This window comes from Salmo salar, chromosome 21 (genome assembly GCF_965601325.2).
Source record: "Salmo salar chromosome 21, fSalSal1, whole genome shotgun sequence".
Taxonomy (NCBI): Eukaryota; Metazoa; Chordata; class Actinopteri; order Salmoniformes; family Salmonidae; genus Salmo; species Salmo salar.
Genome location: NC_138311.1, coordinates 46,939,662 through 46,962,372, shown reverse-complemented (window position 1 = coordinate 46,962,372; position 22,711 = coordinate 46,939,662). Strand labels below are relative to the sequence as shown.

Genomic DNA, 22,711 nt, shown 5'->3' with positions numbered 1-22,711 from the left:
AAAAAGCTTGCTGCACGCAGGTCAATGAGACATGCCTGAGTTTGATCAATAACAAGCCATATTTTCATTAACAGTAGAACCACTGGGCCTCTACGGAACCCCCTTCAAGCTGACTGCAACATTCTAACAGTGTAATGAATACATTTCATATATACTGTCGCAAAAATAATCATTTGGTTGTGTTTATGAAGGTCTAGGTTTAATTTTAGAATACTTTTTAATTATATTACAATATAATTTATGTTACAAGGCTATATTAAAAAAAAAAAAACGCATAAAAACACAAACTCAAGTGTTCAATACATTTTATTTGTAGAATACCTTTTGTTACAACTATGAGACAGAAAGCATATGTGTTAGAGTACGGTAAAAGCTATATAAAAAATATATATATATATATATATGTTATCCCTTGTCCTAACAGTTGACTTAGCAGTTATCCCTTGTCCTAACAGTTGACACAGTTTTCATACCTTTCACTTGCTTGACACACTTTGACATAACTTTGTTTGGTTGTAGTGCGTAATAGTCTCCAGTTCTCCCGTCATCTTGTCACTCTTCAGCACCGTTGTGGACTACAACGGCTGTGCAGATGCCTTATTTTGCAGAGGGAGAAGCTTCCGATTCACTTTGTTCGTGGTGTCAGACAGATTTGTTTTCTTTGCAAGTAACTTATTCGTTAATGATGATGAAGTGAAGAAATTGTCCACTGTGACATTTGTCCCCTTGCCAATGTAAGGTTCCACAAGCCTCATCACCACATTCCCGAAACTTGCTCACCTGCTGCCGATGTGGGTATTTTCGCAGATTTTGAAAGCCATTGAGCATGTACAATTATGCACGCTCTCACTGTGTACCCTACTCCAAGTAGGTCAGAGTAGACTGATAAGACTGCTTGGATTCAGTGGACTGTTATAGGGTACATACCATTTACAGATTAGAATTACAGTGTATCAATACAATATAATGGCCCGTCCTGTTCTTAATTCACAATTGGTAATCACAGTTTAAGTCGGACATTTACATACACTTAGGTTGAAGTCATTAAAACTCGTTTTTCAACCACTCCACAAATTTCTTGTTAACCAACTATAGTTTTGGCAAGTCGGTTAGGACATCTACTTTGTGCATGACACAAGCTTGGAAAATTCCAGAAAATGATGTCATGGCTTTAGAAGCTTCTGATAGGCTAATTTACATCATTTGAGTCAATTGGAGGTGTACCTGTGGATGTATTTCAAGGCCTACCTTCAAACTCAGTGCCTCTTTGCTTGACATCCTGGTAAAATTCAAAGAAATCAGCCAAGACCTCAAAAGAAACATTTTTTAGACCTCCACAAGTCTGGTTTATCCTTGGGAGCAATTTCCAAACGCCTGAAGGTACCACGTTCATCTGTACAAGCAGTAGTAAGCAAGTATAAACACCATGGGACCACGCAGCCGTCATACCGCTCAGGAAGGAGACGTGTTCTGTCTCCTAGAGATGAACGTACTTTGGTGCAAAAGTGCAAATCAATCCCAGAACAACAGCAAAGGACCTTGTGAAGATGCTGGAGGAAACCGGTACAAAAGTATATATATCCACAGTGAAACAAGTCCTATATCGACATAACCTGAAAGGCCGCTCAGCAAGGAAGAAGCAACTGCTCCAAAACCACCATTAAAAAGCCAGACTACAGTTTGCAACTGCACATGGGGACAAAGATTGTACTTTTTGGAGAAATGTCCGCTGGTCTGATGAAACAAAAATAAAACTGTTTGGCCATAATGACCGTCGTTATGTTTGGAGGAAAAAGGGTGAGGCTTGCAAGCCAAAGAACACCATCCCAACCTTGAAGCACGAGGGTGGCAGCATCATGATGTGGGGGTGCTTTGCTGCAGGAGGGACTAGTGCACTTCACAAAATAGATGGCATCATGAGGCAGGAAAATTATGTGGATATATTGAAGCAACATCTCAAGACATCAGTCAGGAAGTTAAAGCTTGGTCGCAAATGGGTCTTCCAAATGGACAATGACGCCAAGCGTACTTCCAAAGTTGGGCAAAATGGCTTGAGGACAACAAAGTGGCCATCACAAAGCCCTGATGTCAATCCTATAGAAAATTTGTGGGCAGAATTGAAAAAGTGTGTGCGAGCAAGGAGGCCTACAAACCTGACACATTTACACCAGCTCTGTCAGGAGGAATAGGCCAAAATTCACCCAACTTATTGTGGGAAGCTTGTGGAAGGCTACCCAAAACATTTGACCCAAGTTAAACAATTTAAAGACAATGCTACCAAATACTAATTGAGTGTATGTAAACTTCTGACCAACTGGGAATGTGATGAAAGAAATAAAAGCTGAAATAAATCATTCTCTCTACTATTATTCTGACATTTCACATTCTTAAAATAAAGTGGTGATCTTAACTGACCTAAGACAGGGAATTGTTTCTAGGATTTAATGTCAGGAATTGTGAAAAACGGAGTTTAAATGTAGTTGCCTAAGGTGTATGTAAACTTCCGACTTCAACTGTACATAGTTATGCATCATTCCCCATCATACTTAATTTATTGAATATGTGTAAAATCTGTTTCGGTTCCGTTTTGAGGCAATTATCGAGGTGATTATAAGCTGGGGCACTACACTTTCAACTGTAGGGAGAAGGAGCGTAGCAGGCCCTACTATCTGGAGAAGGAGAGGAGCAGGCCATACTGTCTGAAGAAGGAGAGGAGCAGGCCATACTGTCTGAAGAAGGAGAGGAGCAGGCCCTACTGTCTGGAGAAGGAGAGGAGCAGGCCCTACTGTCTGAAGAAGGAGAGGAGCAGGCCCTACTGTCTGAAGAAGGAGAGGAGCAGGCCATACTGTCTGAAGAAGGAGAGGAGCAGGCCCTACTGTCTGAAGAAGGAGAGGAGCAGGCCCTACTGTCTGAAGAAGGAGAGGAGCAGGCCCTACTGTCTGAAGAAGGAGCGTAGCAGGCCCTACTGTCTGAAGAAGGAGAGGAGCAGGCCCTACTGTCTGGAGAAGGAGAGGAACAGGCCCTACTGTCTGAAGAAGGAGCGTAGCAGGCCCTACTGTCTGGAGAAGGAGAGGAACAGGCCATACTGTCTGACAAAGGAGAGGAGCAGGCCCTACTGTCTGAAGAAGGAGAGGAGCAGGCCCTACTGTCTGAAGAAGGAGAGGAACAGGCCCTACTGTCTGAAGAAGCAGCGTAGCAGGCCTACTGTCTGGAGAAGGAGAGGAACAGGACCTACTGTCTGAAGAAGGAGAGGAGCAGGCCATACTGTCTGACAAAGGAGAGGAGCAGGCCCTACTGTCTGAAGGAGAGGAGCAGGCCCTACTGTCTGAAGAAGGAGAGGAACAGGCCCTACTGTCTGAAGAAGGAGCGTAGCAGGCCCTACTGTCTGAAGAAGGAGAGGAGCAGGCCCTACTGTCTGAAGAAGGAGAGGAACAGGCCCTACTGTCTGGAGAAGGAGAGGAACAGGCCCTACTGTCTGACGAAGGAGAGGAGCAGGCCCTACTGTCTGAAGAAGGAGAGGAGCAGGCCCTACTGTCTGGAGAAGGAGAGGAGCAGGCCCTACTGTCTGAAGAAGGAGAGGAGCAGGCCCTACTGTCTGAAGAAGGAGAGGAGCAGGACCTACTGTCTGAAGAAGGAGAGGAGCAGGCCCTACTGTCTGAAGAAGGAGAGGAGCAGGCCCTACTGTCTGGAGAAGGAGAGGAACAGGCCCTACTGTCTGACGAAGGAGAGGAGCAGGCCCTACTGTCTGGAGAAGGAGAGGAGCAGGCCCTACTGTCGGGAGAAAGAGCAGAGCAGGCCCTACTGTCTGGAGAAGGAGAGGAGCAGGCCCTACTGTCTGAAGAAGGAGAGGAACAGGCCCTACTGTCTGAAGAAGGAGAGGAGCAGGCCCTACTGTCGGAAGAAAGAGCGGAGCAGGCCCTACTGTCGAGAGAAGGAGAGGAGCAGGCCCTACTGTCGGGAGAAGGAGAGGAGCAGGCCCTACTGTCTGGAGAAGGAGAGGAGCAGGCCCTACTGTCTGAAGAAGGAGAGGAGCAGGCCCTACTGTCTGAAGAAGGAGAGGAGCAGGCCCTACTGTCTGAAGAAGGAGAGGAGCAGGCCCTACTGTCTGAAGAAGGAGAGGAGCAGGCCCTACTGTCTGAAGAAGGAGAGGAGCAGGCCCTACTGTCTGAAGAAGGAGAGGAGCAGGCCCTACTGTCTGGAGAAGGAGAGGAGCAGGCCCTACTGTCTGGAGAAGGAGAGGAGCAGGCCCTACTGTCTGGAGAAGGAGAGGAGCAGGCCCTACTGTCGGGAGAAGGAGAGGAGCAGGCCCTACTGTCGGGAGAAAGAGCGGAGCAGGCTCTACTGTCTGGAGAAGGAGAGGAGCAGGCCCTACTGTCGGGAGAAGGAGAGGAGCAGGCCCTACTGTCGGGAGAAGGAGAGGAGCAGGCCCTACTGTCTGGAGAAGGAGAGGAGCAGGCCCTACTGTCTGAAGAAGGAGAGGAGCAGGCCCTACTGTCTGGAGAAGGAGAGGAGCAGGCCCTACTGTCGGGAGAAAGAGCGGAGCAGGCCCTACTGTCGGGAGAAGGAGAGGAGCAGGCCCTACTGTCTGAAGGAGAGGAGCAGGCCCTACTGTCGGGAGAAAGAGCGGAGCAGGCCCTACTGTCGAGAGAAGGAGAGGCAACAGGGGAAACCATTTAAATGACATGCCCTCCTAAAACTAGTTATAACTCCAGTTCTGTTTGTGATATTAAGATTCGGACAACGACAGTGTGTTATATAGACTTTTTTAAGAAAAATCAAGGACGGAGGGGGGCATGACTTAAAAAATGGCACAGAAATAAAATAATGAGCAGTTAAAATGACTGCTTTAGCGGTTTTAGTGTTAATGCTGCCTAGCCACCACCATGTTTCAGCAGTGTCTTCTTCATCTGCTGTTATCTGCTGGACCATCTACAGCAGGGCTAGCAAATAGATTCAGCCGCGGAGCGGATGGTCAGGGGGCCAGAACGGAATTATAATAGTTTGTACATTGCAAATTGACCACAGCTAAGCTCAAAAGGAGATTGTCATTTTCAAATACAATCATTTCATACCTTGATTACATTTTTTTTTTCTTTTTCGTGGGAATACTTGGGGAACAGATTTCCTAAATTAATCACATTTTTTGATGAATTCCAGGTGATTTGGTCTTTTTACCAAAACTGACTTTGGTAAAACAAAGCCAAACAAAATCACTTGCGGGCCGCCTTTTGCTGACTAGGGCTGGGAATTGCCAGGGACCTCACGATACGATATTATCACGATACTTAGGTGCCGATTAGATATGTATTGTGATTATCAGCGTTACTCACCATATGGCTGCTGCAGAGGGACAAGAGAGAGCCATGAGAAAACCAGTTTCTAACAGTCATGGAAATAAAAGTGCTGAAAACTAATTTGCTCCCTATTTAAAAAGAAGATGGAGAACAAACTATGAAGGAAAAATACTGGAGTTTTGGTGCAGTTACAGCCAGCTAGCGCAAAAATAATATTGCGACATTGTCGAAACGATACGATATATTGTCAAAAATAATATAATCCGATATGGAACTCCATTTTTTTCCCCCATCACTATTGCCGACCCCTTATCTCCAAGAAGCTGCTGTTATCTGCTGGACCATCTACAGCCAGCTGCCTGATTTTATAGCACAGGCTTTCCAGTCATGCTGGTATATAATATATGCTACTGCACATTAAGTGCTTTTCATTCTACCCATTCTTCCCAAACAAGTCAAGGTATGCATTTACACTGTGGTACCATATATTACCATTTATCACACAGGGGAAGAGGAGAAGACGGGAGAGAGGGGGAAAAGAGGAGAGGAGGGGAAAGAGGGGGGGGGAAGGAGAGAGGAGAGTAGAAGAGGATAGAAGGGGGTGGAGTGGAGAGGAGAGGAGAGGAGAAGACGGTATAGGGGAGGGGGGTGGAGTGGAGTTCATTATTCATCAGCCTTATAAAGGCACCTTTTGAGTAAGCATGTCCTTCAGCAGAGAGAGAGAGAGAGAGAGAGGGAGGGAGGGAGGGAGGGAAATGGAGCGAGGGATGGAAAGAGAGAGAGGGAGGGAGAGAGACAAAGGGCACACAGCCTTTTAACCATCCTTAGTGTCTCTCCTCACTCACTGCCTACAGGTCATACAGCTTCACTGCTACAACCCTTCCTTTCCCTCCACTACCAACGGCTCACTGAAATGACAGACAAATCAACACAAAGTGCACCTGTCTTGGCGTACTCTGCTTACTGTCACCTGGGTCCTTCTAAGTCCTTGGTCAGCTTTATTTCACAGGCGCAGGTGTTACCGCTGCCTGGGATTTCATTTTATACTCTTATTTCTACTACATTCTGGACTGTCTGACATTCTCATGGGCTTGCTTACTTCAGCAGGCTCTGGCTTTCACAGACATCTGTACTCACAGACATCTGTACTCACAGACATCTGTACTCACAGACATCTGTACTCTTACACATCTGTACTCACAGACATCTGTACTCACACACATCTGTACTCACACACATCTGTAGTCACACACATCAGTACTCACACACATGTATCACTTGCTCACTGAGTCACACACACTCACTCAAATAATTGTACATGTTACAGTAGCATGTAGCTGTGTGTGTGTATGCGTGCGTGTGAAGAAATTGTGTGTACTTGCTTGACGGTGTGTCGGGAGGGAAGGGACCAGAAGCGTAATAACACTCTGTAACAGCCATTGCTAAATTCTGAGGGAATTGTTGGCAGCCGCTGAAATGCTTCCAGTCAGCTTGTCATTTTTACAGTGTCCTCAGGCTGAACACACTATAATATACACACAGAGCTGTGCTTGAAAACCTGGTGTTAGCAGGCGGACTGCAGCCTCTCTCCTCACACACATACGCTTAACATACTGCCATTGTGTCACACACCATTACTAGTTAGGATTTGCCCAGGAGTTTTGTTAGTCACTCCCTTCGCCCTATTGCGTCATCGGTCAGTGGTGTGTGAATGGTGGAAACAGGAATGAATTGGCTGGAGATTCAATAGGATTGTATTGTAACAGGGTTTAGAGTCAGAGTCAGTTCTGGGAGAAAGAGAGAGCTTTCTCAGGCAGGGCAGGACAGGGCAGGACAGGGCAGGGCAGAGCAGGACAGGGCAGAGCAGGGCAGAACAGGGCAGGGCAGAGCAGGGCAGGACAGAGCAGGGCAGGTCAGAGCAGGACAGGACAGGGCAGAGCAGAGCAGGACAGGGCAGAGCAGGACAGGGCAGAGCAGGGCAGAGCAGGACAGGGCAGAGCAGGGAAGGACAGGGCAGAGCAGAGCAGGGAAGGTCAGGGCAGAGCAGGACAGGACAGGGCAAGACAGGGCAGGACAGGACAGGGCAGAGCAGGACAGGACAGGGCAGAGCAGGACAGGACAGGGCAGAGCAGGACAGGACAGGGCAGAGCAGGGCAGGCTAATAGACTGTCAGATGTTGTCGTGACTTGAAAACGTGGCTGCAGGTGAGCAGGGGAACTCACAGTTGACTGGTTATTTTTTCCAGATGTTGCTGTGTAACAATGGCCCATTCTTGTTGTTGAGGTCCGTTGAAGCCACGTTTGACTCTCAGGACAGACCCTTGGTGTCCCTGATCCTAGGTCAGGAGTGGTGTTAACATATCCTCTGGCCACAGGTCATCAGCTCAGCTGCCATTTGTTTTGTCTCTCATGCTGGAAATGTTGTTTTCTTTCCACCTCTTTCCTTAACTAGCACACCTTTCATATTATGATAGAGGTAAGAGAAGTCTCTCTCATTCAGCAGTTGGTTACGATCTGTTCACAGTTTCTGCATCTCTTGTGAATATGATTTATCAAATCCCTCAAGCTTGAGACTCCCACCACCTCAGATGCACCATTCATGTCTATATGAGTTTGAAACTGCTCGCTGTTATTTTCATTTTTTGATGTGCACGGATATACGCTAAATCCACTGTCCTGTTTGGGATTCAGCAGCAGGAGGGAAGTGCATGGACCGTTGGCTTATTGGTTGGAATGCAAGAGTCTGAGCATGCTATGAATGCAGCCAAAGAACGTGATGGTGAAATGATCGATATGGTGTCTTATATCAATGTGGGGTGGGAGAATGGTGGCTAACCACACACACACACACACACACACACACACACACACCAACAGTTATAGGCTACTTAAATATAATAACCATTTTGAACAGAAGCGACTCAGTGCCTGCTGGTTTGCAGTATAGCTAAGTCAGTACAAGGATAACCGTTCTCAGTAGCTTGCAAACATCAATATTGATTCTCCTGTTGAAGACAAAAGAATGTGTCACACAGATGATAAATGTTAGGCCTCTCAGCCCGGTCCTAGCCTACAGGGACAGCTGGACCATAAAAATGACATTGTTTTCATTTTTACAAGTGCCTGTGCTATGATTGATCACTTGAGAGAATGGCAACGTAAACATGACCTTGAACACTGTGAAGACAGCTAGAGGTGCAGGGTGTGGCTGCGGCTAGGTCTGGACTGCAGGCTTTAGGCCCAGGCTATATATCCTGCCCTATATGCTGCCCTCTTTCACTTGGTTTCCCTCTTCACTCATTCCCATTCCCTCCTTCCTGTTCCTCCTTTGCCGTCATTAATCTGTCTATCCTTCCCTTCCTGTTCTGGCTGTACGCATGCAGGCCATTATGTGTACAACCTATGGGGAAAGATAAACATTCTCTGACATTAAAGAGGCTACCTTCCCTGCTATTCAACTAATTCATTAGAGGACCAATAGCGGCCCTCATTGAAGCAGGCAAGCAGCCAGGAAACGCAAACTTCTAGTGTATTTGAGTTTTAAAAACGCTTCAAAAGTTTAATTTCTGCTTTTGAAATTTCAGACTTAATTTGTCGTGAAGAAAAATGTATCAACCCCTACAAAAATGGTCCATGAATTATAATCCACATAATAATTCACATTCCCTGTTGCTGCATAAATATTTTCCTGCTGTAGAAAATTGGTTTAAATTGAGATCGGACATCTGTATAGACCTGTAACAGTCTGTAGACACAGAATGGTCATGGTCCGTCACTACGGCGACCAGAACACCTCTTAATCAGTCTGTCATCATCAGCATCATCCTGCCTTTGTAGTTCTCTTCCTTGATGGTATCCTGTAGTTCTCTTCCTTGATGGTATCCTGTAGTTCTCTTCCTTGATGGTATCCTGTAGTTCTCTTCCTTGATGGTATCCTGTAGTTCTCTTCCTTGATGGTATCCTGTAGTTCTCTTCCTTGATGGTATCCTGTAGTTCTCTTCCTTGATGGTATCCTGTAGTTCTCTTCCTTGATGGTATCCTGTAGTTCTCTTCCTTGATGGTATCCTGTAGTTCTCTTCCTTGATGGTATCCTATAGTTCTCTTCCTTGATGGTATCCTATAGTTCTCTTCCTTGATGGTATCCTATAGTTCTCTTCCTTGATGGTATCCTATAGTTCTCTTCCTTGATGGTATCCTATAGTTCTCTTCCTTGATGGTATCCTGTAGTTCTCTTCCTTGATGGTATCCTATAGTTCTCTTCCTTGATGGTATCCTATAGTTCTCTTCCTTGATGGTATCCTGTAGTTCTCTTCCTTGATGGTATCGAGGCAAAGGTCTGTTTTTCTTACTGTCTGGAGCTATGATGGACATGATGGACATGCCCATAAAACATGATCTATAGTTAGAGCAGAGCATATGCTTTTACATGACTCCAGTGCAGATCAGAGCCGTACCTACAGTATACAGTACCAGTCAAAAGTGGCGGTCTCAGCTCAGAGTAGGCAATGTAAACTCCTGGGCCAAGCCGAGCGGGAAAGAACAGAATGGTTCTGGTTGGCCCTATAGTGTAAATCGGGTCTAGATATCCCTCCAGACCAGGTGTGCTGCAGCAGTCAGTCAGTCCCTCCATGCTACTCTACGGTAAGTAGGTCAGGCCTCATCCAGTAGTCCAGAGAGGAGACGGGTTGGTGATTTAAGTTTAACATGCTCATCACTTCCCTAGCCCCCATAAGCCCCTTCTGTCAAAGCTTCATAGCACCCAGCCCAGCAGCTGGTTAAAAGTTTCTCTTTTCCCCATAGCCCAACCATTGGCCCTGCAACATGGAAGCCATTTTGGATCCTACTTCAATGTACTGCAGTCCCATTTAATGCTTGGTGTCTGTGTAACAAACAGTGAGTTTGATGTGTGTTTCTCTCTCTTCTCCTCTGCAGGACCCGGGGCCCATGCCTCCCTCCCCCATCCTGGGACAGAAGCCACTGCAGTTGATTGAGATCAAAGCCAGGGGGCGCTTCGGCTGCGTGTGGAAGGCTCAGTTGCTCAACGATTACGTGGCTGTCAAAATATTCCCCATTCAGGTACAGTAATGTAACCACTAACCACCACTAGTAGCAGGACAGAGGGCTGTGTGGAGGCTTTCTCTGCTTCTTTGGAAGGGAGAAGAGAGCGTCATCAGTCTTAAAGCTCCAGGCCCTAGGTAATCCTCCTGGGCTGACCAGCCCCCTACTTTAGAGGCCAATCACTAAGCCCACAGTGGCCTTGATTGACCACTGAGCAGCAACTGACATGACCTAACATACATTATTATGCTATTTTTAAATAACAATCATATTTTTTCTTTTTTCTTTTCATGTCTAGTAGGAATCCAAAACCCATTCTCAGTTGATATTGTACATCTTGAACAGTTTTCTGTGTGTTTGGCGTCCTCAGGACAAGCAGTCATGGCAGAACGAGTATGAGATCTACAACCTGAGCGGGATGAGGCATGAGAACCTGCTCCACTTCCTGGGAGCAGAGAAGAGGGGAAACAACATGGACATAGAGCTGTGGCTGATCACAGCGTACCACGAGAAGGTACAGCCCCCCCTGCTGGTCAGAAGATCACAGCACAAACAAAGCAAATTAAATCACAACTCATTCAACGAAGTCATGCTAGAATTTAACATTTATCCCAAGACATCAAGCGTCGTTGTGAAAATGCAAGTCTATGTAGCAACACTGATCCAGTATTTATTAACTAGACAACCTTAGATAGAGCTGTTCCTTCCTATTTTTCAGAAAACACTAGAATGGTCTTTATCTGTGTTGAATATATCTGCCCTCTAGTGGTTAGAGGTAGAACAATCAGCTGGCATTATGTCAGATGGTATGGTGGCATGTTGACTTCAAGGTGAGCCACATTTGCTAGGTGCTGTTATATTAACTGGTTGTCTGCCTCAATTTCCAGGGCTCGTTGACAGACTATTTGAAGGCCAACGTGTTGTCGTGGAGCGAGCTGTGCCACATAGCCCAGACCACGGCTCGAGGCCTGGCCTACCTCCATGAAGACATCCCTGGTCTGAAGGACGGACACAAGCCAGCCATCGCCCACAGGTCAGCTCCCTGCTCTCCCATCCTCCCTGGTCACCTATCTCTGTTTGTGTTCCTCTATCATTACACTGCCATTAAAGACCTACTCTTCGATGGTCTTTTCAATCCACTGCCTTCCTTCACTTACCCCCCCCAAAAATCTAACTCTGCTTCCAGAAAGTAAATCAAATCAAATCAAATGTATTTATATAGCCCTTCTTACATCAGCTGATATCTCAAAGTGCTGTACAGAAACCCAGCCTAAAACCCCAAACAGCAAGCAATGCGGGTGTAGAAGCACGGTGGCTAGGAAAAACTCCCTAGAAAGGCCAGGACCTAGGAAGAAACCTAGAGAGGAACCAGGCTATGAGGGGTGGCCAGTCATCTTCTGGCTGTGCCGGGTGGAGATTATAACAGAACTTGGCCAAGATGTTCAAATGTTCATAAATGACCAGCATGGTCAAATAATAATAATCATAGTAGTTGTAGAGGGTGCAACAGGTCAGCACCTCAGGAGTAAATGTCAGTTGGCTTTTCATAGCCGATCATTCAGAGTATCTCTACCGCTCCTGCTCTTTCTAGAGAGTTGAAAACAGCAGGTCTGGGACAGTTAGGACGTCTGGTGAACAGGTCAAAGTACACAACATTCATCCTGTTAAATGATGGGTATCTTTCCTCTCCCGCGCTGTCTGTTGTCTCATTGGTGTGTTTCTGTTCTGCTGTAATCCACAGGGATATCAAGAGTAAGAATATCCTTCTAAAGTCCAACCTGACAGCCTGCATCGCTGACTTTGGCCTGGCCCAGAGGTTTGAGGCTGGGAAATCCGCTGGGGACACGCACGGACAGGTGAGTGATGAGTGATGGGAGGAATGGTTGTGGAAGGTGTAGTCCATGATGTTCTACATGACTGTAAAAACGTCAGCATACCTCGACGTTCATGTTACAAAGAAAAAAACATCAACATCGTCAATCTGTTCAGCACAAGCAGAACTCTGTATTCCCTGATGTCAGATTGAGACAATTGCATGTAAATTATCCAAAACAGGCAGGACCACCGATTGAGATTGATCTCTAACCTGTGTGTGTGTGTGTGTGTGTGTGTGTGTGTGTGTGTGTGTGTGTGTGTGTGTGTGTGTGTGTGTGTGTGTGTGTGTGTGTGTGTGTGTGTGTGCGCGTCTGTTCATTCCAGGTGGGCACCCGGAGGTACATGGCCCCTGAGGTGCTGGAGGGGGCCATCAACTTCCAGCGGGACTCGTTCCTGAGGATAGACATGTATGCCCTGGGACTGGTGCTGTGGGAGCTGGCCGCACGCTGCAAGGCTGCTGACGGTAAGAACACACTCCCTGGAAGGACCATAGAGTAGTAGTGGTCCACGCAGAGTAGGAGTGGCCCACGCAGGGTAGGAGTGGCCCACGCAGAGTAGGGGTGGCCCACGCAGGGTAGGAGTGGCCCACGCAGAGTAGGGGTGGCCCACGCAGGGTAGGAGTGGCCCACGCAGAGTAGGGGTGGCCCACGCAGAGTAGGAGTGGCCCACGCAGAGTAGGGGTGGCCCACGCAGAGTAGGAGTGGCCCACGCAGAGTAGGAGTGGCCCACGCAGAGTAGGGGTGGCCCACGCAGAGTAGGTGTGGCCCACGCAGAGTAGGAGTGGCCCACGCAGAGTAGGGGTGGCCCACGCAGAGTAGGAGTGGCCCACGCAGAGTAGGGGTGGCCCACGCAGGGTAGGGGTGGCCCACGCAGGGTAGGAGTGGCCCACGCAGAGTAGGGGTGGCCCACGCAGAGTAGGAGTGGCCCACGCAGAGTAGGAGTGGCCCACGCAGAGTAGGGGTGGCCCACGCAGAGTAGGAGTGGCCCACGCAGAGTAGGAGTGGCCCACGCAGAGTAGGGGTGGCCCACGCAGGGTAGGAGTGGCCCACGCAGGGTAGGGGTGGCCCACGCAGAGTAGGAGTGGCCCACGCAGGGTAGGGGTGGCCCACGCAGGGTAGGGGTGGCCCACGCAGAGTAGGAGTGGCCAACCCTCTTCCTGTCTTCCTAGCATACTCTCTGGAGAGCTACACTACCGCAGGATTGTGTTCCAGCTTTACTCGGAACCTTGATTAGCTAAATCAGGTGTAGGGCTGGAGCAGAAGCCAGCATACACAGTATCTCTCCAGGAGGGGGGGGGTCCTTTCCTGCACTACCATAGTCCTGGTGTCTATCCAGGGAATTCCGTCTGGATTCTGTCTGTCTGGTTCCATGGAGCCGTATTGACCTGGCCTAACCCGGGTTGTTGTGTCGGGGGTCAGCATGTGGAACGCCCTGCATGACCTCTGGTTATCACTGGAGGGCAACTCTGGGTTAGAGCCAGGTCAGAGCAACTCACTGCCCAGAGGGAGACCTCCACTGGTCAAGAGCTGTTAGACAACACAAAGCATCAGCTCTGAATACCTTGGGGGGAAAAACTCAGAGATCACTGATTGTGTTTAGACCACTGTTTTATTTTCTTTATTAGCTGAAAGTAATGATTGGTATATTGATTGCATTTTGTGAAGGTTTTCTCTTTGTTGGAATGGATCACTGTGGTGTTGAGGTAACAGTCTGCTGTGTTATTTCAGGCCCAGTGGATGAGTACATGCTGCCGTTTGAGGAGGAGATTGGCCAGCACCCATCCCTGGAGGACATGCAGGATGTTGTAGTTCACAAAAAGCTGAGGCCCACACTCAGGGAGTGCTGGCAGAAACACACTGTGAGTAGAACATATACACCATGTATCTTAACCAATCAACCACTGTGACCTGACTGAAGGGGTAGTACCGTGACTACCACAAATGACCAAATACCCATTGTCATGCAACAGTAAGGAGATGGAGGACAGTGCCTTCAGAAAGTATTCACACCCCTTTGTTGTGTTACAAAGTGGGATTAAAATTGATTTAATTGTAAAAAAAAAAGTTTATTGTCAACCATCTACACAGTACTCTGTCAAAGTGGAAGAAAAATTTGAACATTTGTCAAAGATTTATGAATAATAAAACACTAATATACACTACCGTTCAAAAGTTTGGGGTCACTTAGAAATGTCCTTGTTTTCGAAATATATATATATTTTTTTTGTCCATTAAAATAACATCAAATTGATCAGAAGTACAGTGTAGACATTGTTAATGTTGTAAATGACTATTGTAGCTGGAAACGGTAGATTATTAAACCCTTTTGCAATTATGTTAGCACAGCTGAAAACTGTTGTGCTGATAAAAAAAAACTAGTTGAATATCTGGAGCATCAGCATTTGTGGGTCCAATTACAGGCTAAAAATGGCCAGAAACAAAGAACTTTCTTCTGAAACTCGCTTCTCTATTCTTGTTCTGAGAAATGAAGGCTATTCCATGCAAGAAATTGCCAAGAATCTGAAGATCTCGTACAACGCTGTGTACTACTCCCTTCACAGAAGAGGGCAAACTGGCTCTAACCAGAATAGAAAGAGGAGTGGGAGGCCCCTGTGCACAACTGAGCAAGAGGACAAGTACATTAGAGTGTCTAGTTTGAGAAACAGATGCCTCAAGTCCTCAACTGGCAGCTTCATTAAATAGTACCCGCAAAACACCAGTCTCAACATCAACAGTGAAGAGGCGACTCAGGGATGCTGGCCTTCTAGGCAGAGTTCCTCTGTCCAGTGTCTGTGTTCTTTTGCCCATCTTAATCTTTTATTTTTATTGGCCAGTCTGAGATATGGCTTTTCTTTTCAACTCTGCCTAGAAGGCCAGCATCCCGGAGTCACCTCTTCACTGTTGACGTTGAGACTGGTGTTTTGCGGGCCTCATGGTAAAATCCCTCAGCGGTTTCCTTCCCCTCCGGTAACTGAGTTAGGAAGGACACCTGTATATTTTTAGTGACTGGGTGTATTGGTACACCATCCAAAGTGTAATTAATAACTTCACCATGCTCAAAGTCAGCTTTTTTTTTTTACCCATCTACCAACCTTCCCTTTGCGAGGAATTGAAAAACCTCTGGTCTTTGTGGTTGAATCTGTGTTTAAATTCACTGCTCAACTGAGGGACCTTACAGATAATGATATATGTTGGGTACAGAGATGAGGTAGTCATTCAGAAATCATGTTAAACACTTATTGCACACAGAGTGCGTCCATGCACCTTATTATGTGATTTGTTAAGCACATTTTTACCATGACCCAGGGCACTGTTTACCTCATCTGTTTATGTCTTGACTATGGTTAGCTAAAATGGTTTGTCTGAATCTCTACTGTCTGCAGAGCATCCTAACGCGAGCCCAACGCAGACACTTTTATTTCTCCACCCAGTCCAGAAGATAGTGGCCATTTCTGTCTGATATGTCTGCTGAGTGGCCTCCTCCTCACAGTTTCTCAGTGTCTCCTACCAGATCTGTTTCCTCTCTTGTGGATCTGTAACAGTAGATTAGTTAACTTAATGGTGTCTGGTCTCTCTCTGTCCACCATGACGCACCACGGGCCTCGCTCCATGTGTGTCATTGTGCCCTTGTGTCGCCGAGGGTAACCGTGTGTGTGTGTTCTGTCCCTCCCAGGGTCTGACCATGCTGTGTGAGACCATCGAGGAGTGCTGGGACCACGAGGCGGAGGCGCGCCTGTCGGCAGGGTGTGTGGAGGAGCGCATGGTGCAGATGCAGCGCCTCAACAACATCACCGCGCCCGAGGAGATAGTCACAGTCGTCACCATGGTGACCAACGTGGACTACCCCCCCAAAGAATCCAGCCTATGACTAGGCGTATGAACAGAAGAACAGAACCCAGAGAGACTCGCCTCCCTAAGCAGAAGGTCAGGACTCTTTCCAACGTTTGTTGCTAACTCTGGGATTATACCCAAAGTGGCGCCAAAATCATTTAGTGGACCTGGGTTCATGGAGAATGATCCAGTTTTAAACTGGTTCCTATTGCATTTAGCTACATGTGTACCTAAAGACTTCCTCATGCCCAGGTCCTTTAAAATGGGAGGGCATGATGGGGGGTGGGGAGGGTGGACAATCAATCATCTAGACCCCTCACTGAACAAATATTTTTGTCCAGCACCTTGACAATGGACAAAGTCATTTTAAAGTTGACCTTTTGGTTGATATTACAATTTTTTTGTAAAATAAAGGAAAATGTACTTCCTGGACTGACTTCAGTTTTTTTTCTAAGAAAAGGCGGAACAGGAGAGAAGAAGAATCGAGACACACAGTTAACTTCATTTCAGCAGAAAAAAAAGGGCAACTTGGTTTTTAAACACATTTTCTGTTTGTGTTTCTCAGAATGACTACTGTAATGCCAATAAGAAACAGCTTCTGAATGTCTGTGTTTCGCTGCTTGAGAGAGAGAGAGAGAGAGAGAACAGCGTAATCAAGGTTATTTATCCGGACCTGCTTCACAGCATTTCTATACAAATAACCATCAACCTCTTGAGTCTCTCAACAAGGTATACCTCAGTTGTACATCCTACAAATAAATATGTTTTCCTTTGTAACACTAAAACCACTACAGGACATTGACATTCAGATGACATGTTTGGTATTGAAGCTTTTTCAAATAATGGAGTATGCCAACAAAATGGCCATTCACAAACAAGTGTTTCTGCCTTCTTCATTTCTGTTTGTGTATTTTTTTTGTGTATTTTCTATGTTGCCCCTGCTATTCAAATGTGACTGTGAGCATTGTTGTTTTTACCAAAATGTTTTGAACTTTTTAAACATCCCTGAAAATATGAAAATATTTGAGGAAAAATATTTTTAAGCACTTCCCTTTTTAGGTTTGCGGTGTCCACATAATATTAAAAACGCATGCCTTTTTTAGTTTTGTTTTTGAGCCTCTATGTAAAAGTGTGACGCTGGTGTCGGTTGTTTGAAACCCCCTTTTGATTTTAAACTCGAATGTCTACAATCCGCTGTAACTGTATTGCTCTTTCTCCCTGCCATGTTTGTGGTGTTTTCTGTTCGTAGTCTACTATTTTCACCGTATTTCAATACGTCTCAGGAAGCATACATTACTCTACGACAACCCCCCCCTCTGCTTTTAGGCTCTGACTCATTCTCGTGCCATTATTTTGGATAACTTAGTCGAGAGGTGCATACATGAGGTCTTTACGGCTTCTGTGGTTTTCAGGTAGATGTCCATTTAGACGGGTTATTCAGATCATGTCAGGTGTTCTACATTGCTAATGTAGCCATCATGATAAAAATCGATACGTGTTCCCCCTCAATCTTGTATTCTTCATCACTGACAGCATGTCCACCACTTTGGCTATGTGCTACTGTAGACAACACATAACAGATTCAAATTGCCAATTGTAGCTTTCAGAGTCTAACCAGATATGTTCTATTAGTAGTCCAATTGTAGTAAAACACTGGTGACTCAATTCTGTGCTTCTCTCCATCAGACAGATTTTGTTATATCCTACCACTTAAGGAGAGACGTTCAGGGATATAATAACACCATGCTTCTACTGTTTTAACTGTATGCAATCAAAGTTGGAACTGACAGTTTGCTTCTTGCCATGGCACCAACTTTCTTTCACTCTATGTAGCGTTTGTTTTTAAATCAATGTAATCATCTGTTTGTGTTTATTCTCTGACTTAAAACCAGTACATCCTCTCTGGCAAGAACTGTATGCCAACTCAATAGTGCAACAACATGTACGTTCTGGATTTAAAGCGGTCTCGGCATCTGTAGGACTAACACCGTGTAGCTCAGGGTTTCTTATTCTCTGACTGACTGACATCTATGCTACTCTTGCTATTCCGCTCTAACCGGAGCCACTCTGATTCAGGAGTGTAGACATGGGGAGCCAACAGAAGAGCAATCTTCAAAAACAGAGGGAGGCAGATTTGCAACTGCTGCCATTTTGATATGTACACTTTGTGTCTGTATTATCTTTTAGCACTGACGCTAAAGAGGAAAGTCAAATCCAATCTGTTTGCATCCATATTTTGTTCCACAATATCTTTTTAGGAACACTACTGCTGTGCAGATACTCTATCTCCCTAAACAGATACTCCCCCTCTGGCCTCAGAAGGTTTCTAGGTTTCTTTCATGTCAAACAAGCTACTTCTATGACACCGTCATGTTCTTAAGGAGGCACACATTGCATGTCGCCTACATTGTAGTATACCCCTTAACATAAGCCAAACCCCTCTATGACAGCAGATGACTGGATGGAAAATGCACAGTATGTACATATGAATGTTGTTTTAGATAGTGATTTTAGCATGAGGTTGTTTTTATGGTCTCAAGGTGAAAAAGAAAACAATCCTTTATCATGTTAATAATATTCCAAAAAAGAATTTAATGTTCATTTTATATGTAATTGTATTGTAAAAAATATGGTTTTATTAATTTATGTCAAGGCCCAGACAATGCTCACTTCTCTTTCAAAGGAAAAAGTATTGTTATTATATAGGCTAGCAAAGACTCCCTGGATTGGCTCATTCATTACCTCAGACCAATCAGACACACATCCTAGCTGTCAACTCAACTTTCCCACAACATTGATCAGTGTTGAAGGCAGATTGTATGGTGTAACCATAGACTTGTGTAGTTAACAGTGCTGTGGGAATATGAGATTTGACAAGCTATGGATTTTTTTTTTTGTCATTTAACATTTTCTATGTTATGGTGACGCATTATTTTCGTCATCACAATAAAATTGGTGTCACTGTAACTGAGGTTTGTGTTACCTGCCGATATTCTCACCGTAGTCATAAATGGCCATCCTGCTATCGAAATAAACATGACATCTTTTCCTTTGTTTTGCAAGTATTTAACAAAACCGTTTCAGGGCTTGGTTGGAAGTGATAGTTAAATATTGTACAGAAGACATTTTATGCCATTTCTCCCCCTAAAATAAAGTATAGTGACTGCTCTGAACAATGTGTACGGTCTGTTTATAATCTCTCTACTGCAGGGTTGGAGTGTGTTCTGAGCATGAAAAACACAGGTGCACTGTCCTGGGAGCAATGAAAAATATGCAACAACATTCATCCAATGTTTATCCACCACCTGTGCAAACCCATGAATGTGCGTATGGCTTTGAATGAATGTCACAACTGTGCTGCTGATTTAGGATATAGATTTTGAGAATTGGACCGATTCATGCAGTCCCTCATCTATCCGGCTGGCAGAATTTCTGATGCAGTGCTGAAGTACAGTAAATCAAATTTTATTGGTCACATACACATGGTTAGCAGATGTTAATGCGAGTGTAGCGAAATGTTTGTGCTTGTAGTTCCGACAGTGCAGTAACAAGTAATCAAACAAATTCACAACAACTACCTAATACACACAAATGTAAAGGGATTACTAAGAATATGTACATATAAATATATGGATGAGCGATGGCCGTGCAGCATAGGCAAGATGCAGTAGATGGTATAGAATACAGTATTTACAGTTGAAGTCGGAAGTTTACATACACTTAGGTTGGAGTCATTAAAACTCGTTTTTCAACCACTCCACAAATTTCTTGTTAACAAACTATAGTTTTGGCAAGTCGGTTAGGACATCTACTTTGTGCATGACACAAGTCATTTTTCCAACAATTGTTTACAGACAGATTATTTCACTTATAATTCACTGTATCACAATTCCAGTGGGTCAGAAGTTTACATACACTAAGTTGACTGTGCCTTTAAACAGCTTGGAAAATTCCAGAAAATTATGTAATGGCTTTAGAAGCTTCTGATAGGCTAATTGACATCATTTGAGTCTATTGGGGGTGTAGCTGTGGATGTATTTCAAGGCCTACCTTCAAACTCAGTGCCTCTTTGCTTGACATCATGGGAAATCAAAAGAAATCAGCCAAGACTTCAGAAAAAAAATTGTTGACCTCCACAAGTCTGGTTTATCCTTGGGAGCAATTTCCAAACACCTGAAGGTACCACGTTCATCTGTACAAGCAGTAGTACGCAAGTATAAACACCATGGGACCATGCAGCCGTCATACCGCTCAGGAAGGAGACGTGTTCTGTCTCCTAGAGATGAATGTACTTTGGTGCGAAAAGTGCAAATCAATCCCAGAACAACAGCAAAGGACCTTGTGAAGATGCTGGAGGAAACAGGTACAAAATTATCTATATCCACAGTAAAACAAATCCTATATCGACATAACCTGAAAGGCTGCTCAGCAAGGAAGAAGCCACTGCTCCAAAAAACGCCATAAAAAGCCAGACTATGATATGCAACTGCACATGGGGACAAAGATTGTACTTTTTGGAGAAATGTCCTCTGGTCTGATGAAACAAAAATATAACTGTTTGGCCATAATGACCATCGTTATATTTGGAGGAAAAAGGGGGAGGCTTGTAAGCCGACGAACACCATCCCAACCGTGAAGCACGAGGGTGGCAGCATCATGTTGTGGGGGTGCTTTGCTGCAGGAGGGACTGATGCACTTCACAAAATAGATGGCATCATGAGGCAGGCAAATTATGTGGATATATTGAAGCAACATCTCAAGACATCTGTCAGGAAGTTAAAGCTTGGTCGCAAATGGGTCTTCCAAATGGACAATGACCCCAAGCAAACTTCCAAAATTGTGAAAAAATGGCTTAAGGACAACAAAGTTAAGGTTATTGGAGTGGCCATCACAGAGCCTTGACCTCAATCCTTTCGAAAATTTGTGGGCAGAACTGAAAAAGTGTGTGTGAGCAAGGAGGCCTACAAACCTGACTCAGTTACACCAGCTCTGTCAGGAGGAATGGGCCAAAATTCACCCAACTTGTTGTGGGAAGCTTGTGGAAGGCTACCCAAAACGTTTGACCCAAGTTCAACAATTTAAAGACAATGATACCAAATACTAATTGAGTGTATGTAAACTTCTGACCCACTGGGAATGTGATGAAAGAAATAAAAGCTGAAATAAATCATTCTCTACTATTTTTCTGACATTTCACATTCTTAAAATAAAGTGGTGATCCTAACTGACCTAAGACAGGGAATTGTTACTAGGATTAAATGTCAGGAATTGTGAAAAACTGAGTTTTAAATGTATTTGGCTAAGGTGTATGTCAACTTCTGACACATGAGATGAGTAATGTAGGATATGTAGACATTATTAAGGTGGCATTATTTAAAGTGACTAGTGATACCTTTTATTAAATGTATTGAAGTGGCCAGAGATTTGAGTCTGTAAGTTGGCAGCACCCCCTCTTTGTAAGTTATGGCTGTTTAACAGTCCGATGGCTTTGAGATAGAAGCTGTTTTTCAGTCTCTTGATCCCAGCTTTGATGCACCTGTCCTGACCTTACCTTCTGGATGGTAGCGGCGTGAACAGGCAGTGGCTCGGGTAGTTGTTGTCCTTGATGATCTTTTTGGCCTTCCTCTGACATTGGGCACTGTAGGTGTCCTGGAGGGCAGGTAGTTTGCCCCCGGTGATGCGGTGTGCAGACCTCACTACCCTCTGGAGAGCCGTGTGGTTGTGGGCGGAGCAATTGCCGTACCAGCTGGTGATACAGCCCAACAGGATGCTCTCGATTGTGCATCTGTAAAAGTTTGAGTGTTTTATGTGACAAGACAAATTTCTTCAGCCTCCTGAGGTTGAAGAGGCGCTGTTGTGCCCTCTTCACCACGCTGTCTGTGTGTTTGGACCATTTAAGTTTGGCCGTGATGTGTACGCTGAAGAACTTTCCGCTACTGTTCCGTTTATGAAAAATAAATTTGGCTACAGAAGTGCTATTTTTTGCCTATTACATCTTAATTAAGTGTATGTATTATCATACATCATCCAGAATGTTTTGGATGGAAATAGAACTAGCTATCTTAAAGGTTAAGTCTGGACTGGCAGCCTTGCGAGGGTTAACACGTTTAAATGTTTTACTCACCTTGGCCACGGTGAAGGAGACACCACAGGCTTTGGTAGTGGCGGTGTCAGTGGTACTGTATTGTCCTCAAAGCGAGCAAAGAAGTTGTTTAACTTGTCTGGGAGCAAGACGTCTTTCTGTAGATTTCAGCACAACAGGGAGCTGGAGAGCTCCATCTGTTCACTAGGTGGCAGCAAAGCCCATTGCATCTAAGATTCCCTTTCTCTCACTATGGGATGGAGGCATGATCCTGATGCAGCAGCAAGGCTCCTACAGTGAATTGAACATGCTGGGGCTTGATACACTTAAGATGTATGATAATACATACGCTTAAGATGTATGTATAATAAATAAATACGTGTGCACATTTTTTTGCCTACTAGCATTAACTTCTTTATTGAGGAACAATGTACTAATGTAATAACTATGATATGTGGTTTTATCACCTAGTTATCTTAAAGGTTAGCTTTCGGTAAAAATAACGTCTTTAAACTGTATAACTAACTGATCAATGCACCATCATACCAGGTCATTTAATGCTTAAAAACAAAC

General features: G+C 45.1%; 1 protein-coding gene across 1 annotated transcript in view; it reads left to right on the top strand.

Moving 5' to 3' along the window:
* LOC106582410 (activin receptor type-2A) overlaps nt 1-19,232 on the top strand; it is a 59,094-nt gene extending 39,862 nt beyond the window's left edge. Inside the window, exons 5-11 of the mRNA XM_082967214.1 lie at nt 10,226-10,369; nt 10,722-10,865; nt 11,239-11,384; nt 12,093-12,207; nt 12,551-12,689; nt 13,954-14,084; nt 15,899-19,232. Coding sequence (XP_082823340.1) covers nt 10,226-10,369; nt 10,722-10,865; nt 11,239-11,384; nt 12,093-12,207; nt 12,551-12,689; nt 13,954-14,084; nt 15,899-16,093 — 1,014 coding nt within the window. The 3' untranslated portion in view covers nt 16,094-19,232. The remainder of the gene's footprint in view (nt 1-10,225; nt 10,370-10,721; nt 10,866-11,238; nt 11,385-12,092; nt 12,208-12,550; nt 12,690-13,953; nt 14,085-15,898) is intronic.
* The last annotated feature ends 3,479 nt before the right edge of the window (nt 19,233-22,711 follow it).